At 48.7% G+C, this 5,373-nt stretch overlaps 1 protein-coding gene across 1 annotated transcript in view; it reads right to left on the bottom strand.

Moving 5' to 3' along the window:
• LOC125487085 (ADAMTS-like protein 5) overlaps window positions 1-4,752 on the bottom strand; it is a 9,287-nt gene extending 4,535 nt beyond the window's left edge. The window contains exons 1-3 of the mRNA XM_048617062.1: window positions 4,602-4,752; window positions 3,581-3,708; window positions 191-314 (exon numbers count right to left, since the gene is read on the bottom strand). Coding sequence (XP_048473019.1) covers window positions 191-314; window positions 3,581-3,708; window positions 4,602-4,752 — 403 coding nt within the window. The remainder of the gene's footprint in view (window positions 1-190; window positions 315-3,580; window positions 3,709-4,601) is intronic.
• Between the last annotated feature and the right edge of the window lie 621 nt (window positions 4,753-5,373).

Genomic DNA, 5,373 nt, shown 5'->3' with positions numbered 1-5,373 from the left:
GCAGTTTTAACACACCCACACCCACACACCCCCCACCCACAAAAACCCACACCCACAACCCACCAAACACCCACACACACACCACACGCACACACACACACACACACACACAAACGCACACACACTCATGCACACACAACTGGGTTAAGGAACTGCCCCTGAGTCCTTTAGGGGAATGTCCGACACTCACCAGGGGGGAGATGGGGAGTGATGAAAACGCTCTGAAATCGCTGACATGTGTTGTTCCTGCCACCACACACTCCACACACATCCTCCTTCAGCTCTGATCCCAGGATAGCACCACAGCCCACTGCCTGAACGAGAGAAGGTCATTACACAGAGCAGCAGAGACACTCTGGAGTTCAGACATCACTGGACCAGAAAGAGGGAAAGTGAAGAGGTCAGCAGGACATCCCTGACACCTCCACCAGATGGATCCAGTCCCCCAGGACCCACATCCCAAGGGAACCAGCCAGTGTCCCGGCCCTGTACTGGGTCAGAGTAAAGATGTGTCCACAAATAGAGCAGAGAACATTCCCTAAACAGGAGGGAGGTGGTTGGGGCGTGGTGGGGGTGGGGCGCGCAGCGGGCACGGGACTAACCAAATGGAACCATCCTTTATTGTCAAAATCTTGCTTCAGGATGTCTACTGGACATGTTCTTACAGCACTAAAGGCCATTAAACCCAGTGAATCCAAATAGGACCTCTTGTGACACAGTGGCAGTGTCCCCATCTGTGAACCTGGAGGCTCGGATTCAAGTCACTTCTGCTCCAGAGATCGAATGTTACGGTACAGAAGGAGGCCATTCAACCCATTGTTGTCTGTACCGGGTCCTCAGCTAGTCCCACTCTCCAGCCCTATCCCTGTAGCCCTCTGATTTTATCCCTTTCAAATCTATAAACAGCTCTCTTTTGAAACCTCCCATGAAATGTGTCATAATGTCTACAAATTGAAACAGTAATTCAAAAGTCTTATGGAATGATGGCTTTTACCTGCAAAGAGCTGGGATGCCAACAGAATGGAGTTGAGGTGATATTTGCACAGAGCACTGGTCAGATCAGACCCGGTGTAAATGTTTTCCAATCACACTATGGTACAGAGAGTACACAGTGTGGAGCTGGAGGAATACAGCAGGCCAGGCAGCATCACCTCTCCCTTTCCTGTCTTTTTCTCCACCCAGTTTCTTCTCCGTCTCTTCTGAGGGAGCTGTCTCTTGCTGCGGGGGAAGTGGGGAGCAGGAGGAAGGGGATGTGGATGGGTTATGTGAAGTAGCAAAAGTGAAGGGGGAGTAGTGAGGGGCATCACAGAATCCAGCAGACAGTTCACTCAGTGATGGGGGCTTGGAGAATTGATTCACAGGAAAATAGAACTGACACCTTGGGGACCTCCCTGTTTGATACAATGCTCAACACGTGGAGCCGCATTTATATAGCCTACTTAAACATCCCAAAGCACTTCACAGGAGTCTCATCCAACAAAACTTGATCTTGAATAGGGGAGGCAATGGCCTAGGGGTATTATCGCTGGACTGTTGATCCAAAGATCCAGGTAATATCCTGTGGACCTAGGTTCAAGTCCTGCCACAGCAGATGGTGGAATTTGTATTCAATAAACATCTGGAATTAAAGAATCTTGTCAATTGTTGATTGTCAGGAAAAACCCATCTGGTTCACTAATGTCCTTGAGGGAAGGAAGCTGCCATCCTTACCTGGTCTGGCCTACATGTGACTCCAGACCCACAGTAATGTGGTTGACTCTTCACTGCTGGATGGGCAATAAATGCTGCCTAGTCAGTGATGCCCACATCCCGTGAATGAATAAAAAATATATGTACATAACAGGTGGACAGGTGACCAACAGTTTAGGCCAAGAAAAACGGTTTTGAGGGGGCATTTCACGGGGGGCTCAGAGGGGTATAAGGACAGAATTCCAAACCTTAGGACCCAGGCAGCTGACCACCCAGTCACCAATGGTAGAGAGATAGGAATGTGGGTTACTGTAAAGGCCAATTTTACTCTGAGTTAAAACTGCTGTTTCCCCTTTTATTTGAGAAGGGCCCAGACAGGGAGATGGTGGCACAGTGGTAACATCACTGGACTTGACATTCAGGGAGCTAATCCAGTGGGCCCCAAGGGTTTGAATCCCACCATGGCAGCAGGTGAAGTGAGTGTATATACAATGGAATAAGTGTTAATGAAACCACCAGGAAATTGTCGTAGAACAACGAATGACTTTTTGAGAAGGATATCTGCTATCTTCGCCTGGTCTGGCTTAAACATGGTTCTTTAACTACAAACCCCTCTCAGGAGCAATTAGGGATGGAAAATAAACACCGGCTTCATATTGTATGAAGGAATAAACTGGAAGCTCACTGCTGGGCCAAACACAATCCCGTTCTCCCTCGGAGATAGGGGCCTGCAATTGCTATGGTCCTGCGTTCTGATGTGGGCCATGTCGGGCTGATGGAGTAGGCCTGGCCTGGCCTCACCAGCAGCTTTCTCATGGGCATCCTGTGGCCTCTGAGCTGCCCCATCACCTCGAGCCCTGCCCTTTTGTACAAATTGTTTTTCTGCGGTTTATATTTTTTCTGGAGCACCTTGTCCGTTTGTTAAAAATAGCACAGAGATTAAAGACGTGGAACAGGGCCCAAAATATAACTTTTAAAAAGAACTCGCCCTTTTCACAGTGTCCCAAAGGCACTTTACATCTTTGATGTGAGGTCGCTGTTGGAACAGAGGAAATTAGGCAGCTAATTTGTGCACAGCAAGCTCCCACTAACAGCGATGAGGTAATGACTGGATCATCTGTTTCTGTAATGTTGATTAAGTTATAAGAACAAACCGGAACACTGCTCTGATTCAAAAGGGTGACGTGGAATCTTTAACATCTACCTGAGACAATAACTGCAACTCCTTCTGTGCCCAATCTCATCTGAAAGACAGCTCCTCTGATGATAGTACCACTAGGCAATTGCTGGACTGTTAGTCCAGAGACTCAGGTAACATTCTGGGGACCTGGGTTTGAATCCTGCCACGGGCAGATGGTGGAATTTGAATTCAATAAAAATATCTGGAATTAAGAGTCTAATGATGACCTTAAATCCATTGTCGATTATCAGAAAAACCCATCTGGTTCACTAACGTCCTTTAGGGAGGGAAACTGCCATCCTTACTTGGTCTGGCCTACATGTGACTCCAGACCCACAGCAATGTGGTTGACTCTCAGCTGCCCTCTGGGCAATTAGGGATGGGCAATAAATGCTGCCTAGCCAGCAATGCCCACATCCCGTTAACAAATAAAGAATAAAAAACTCTGTGGCACTCCCTCGGAACATCAGCCTGGATTTAGCACTCGGTTCTTGGAGCAGGAGTCAGGACCACCACATCCTGCCTTGTAGGGATGGTAGCGTTACACCCTAAGGCCCCAGTTGGCATGTCAATGTGAGGAGTGCCCATGGTTCACACTGAGGCCCCAGCTGGAGTTAGTCACCGGATAATGTCAGTCTCCAGCACCATCCAGGGGTGACCTCCCCTTCACCCAGCTCACCCTGCACCCTCTCGCCACCGATCACCACTTACCAGGCACTGTCCGTTGATGCAGACCCCGTTGGAACCAGCCTCACACTTTGTTCCGTCCAGCACCCGCCCGAAATTATAGTAAAACCTTTGCCCTTTGGCCAAACAGCTGAGCTCACAGGGACTCGGGACTGAAACACAAACCAAACCAGGGGGTGAGAGGGGATTCAGTCACAAACACAAACCGCCATTGGGGATCGGATCAGTTATCATGGGGTTCCACCATGAACCCTGGCCAATAAACTGACAGAGCACTCATAATCTCGTTTCTGAACATTTCATAAACAGAGAGGGAGTTCTCCCATTTCTATAGCACCTTTTATGGAGGGAAATGAAGACATTCAGCCCATTGATGCCTATGCTAGCCCCCTGTAGAGCATTGCTCCTTCAAGCCTTTCCCCACCCTCATCCCATACCGAGAACTGAACATTGTTGCAAGCCCTGGGTCAGAGCAAGATGGTGGGGGTTGGTATGCGGGTGTGGCATGAGAGTAGGGGGGAGTGAGGGTGGGGTTTGGGGGAGGGGGGAATGAGAGTGTGGGGATATAGCTGTGTGATTGGGGTGGGGGCTGTGGGTGGGGGTGTGAGTGTGAGGAGGCGCTGTCAGAGAAGGATAAGAAGTGTGACGGGGGGAGGTGCAATTAGGGGCTTCCATGCTATCGAACCAGTCAGTGCCCCTCCCACCCTCCCAATCCCCAAGTCGTTTCCAGTCAATGACGTTGTTTTAGTTTTGAAGTGTTGACGTAATGTGGGAATTGTGGTGACCAATTTGTACACAGCAAGATCCCACAAGCAGAGCTAACGGTATAGAGTTCCCTTTCCCGTGCTACTTGTTGAGGGATCGCTATTCACCAATCACTCCCCCGACTCCTCTCTGAAACCTTGGCCTCCAGGTTTCATCCATTCACTTGGCACAGGGATAGACCCCGTTGATCTAACAGATGGACAGTGTGGCACTCCCTCACTGAGGCGCTGGGCTGTCTGACTGCAATATATTCTCAAACCACTGGAGCGGGCAGTGCTACCTGCTGTCATGGTGACACAGCAGGGGTCTGAGTGACAACACAGGCCTGTAGTTTTCGTGGGAGTTGGATCCAAGCTCGCTTCGATCAGGGCGGCCAGCTTTGGGAGATCTGGTTCTTCATTAAAATGGCCGCTTAAAGTGACCAATGACATGGCATGCAGGAGGATGTCAATATCCCTCCTCAGAGTGACGGGTTCAAGTTGATCATTAATGTTGGTTCATCATCAACAAAAGGAGAAAATGTCAGGATAAACAAAGGATAAGATCAGTTCCCATGTTCACCCACGTTAGGGATGGTGCAGGCGCAGGGAGAATCTTTATGACATTGAGTGAAGTGGTCAAAGGTCAAAGTGAACTGACAACACGACGCAACAAAACAAACAATAAATAATTCTCGAGTTAATCGTTGTTGTGGGATTTTACACAGAGGACGATGGACACTGAAGCAGGCAGACAGAGAGAAGGGAAACAGATACAGGACCTTCAGACAGACAGCGATATTGAATGAATTCAGCAATACAGACTGAGAAAGAGAGAGACGAGAAATAGAATGATAGTCATGGGGGTAAGAAATAGAAACAAAAAAGGGGGACAGAGAGAAAGAAAAGATAAACAGAAAGACTGGTGTAGTAAGAATGGAGACAAAACCAGACATGGCAATAAATGAGAGACACACACACGTACACACACACACAAACACACACACACACACACACACATACACATACACACACACACACATACACACACATACACACACACACACACACACA

Source organism: Rhincodon typus, chromosome 36, assembly GCF_021869965.1.
Source record: "Rhincodon typus isolate 14 chromosome 36, sRhiTyp1.1, whole genome shotgun sequence".
NCBI lineage: Eukaryota > Metazoa > Chordata > Chondrichthyes > Orectolobiformes > Rhincodontidae > Rhincodon > Rhincodon typus.
The sequence above is the reverse complement of the archived record's forward strand: the minus strand, read 5'-3'. Positions and strand labels throughout refer to the sequence as shown.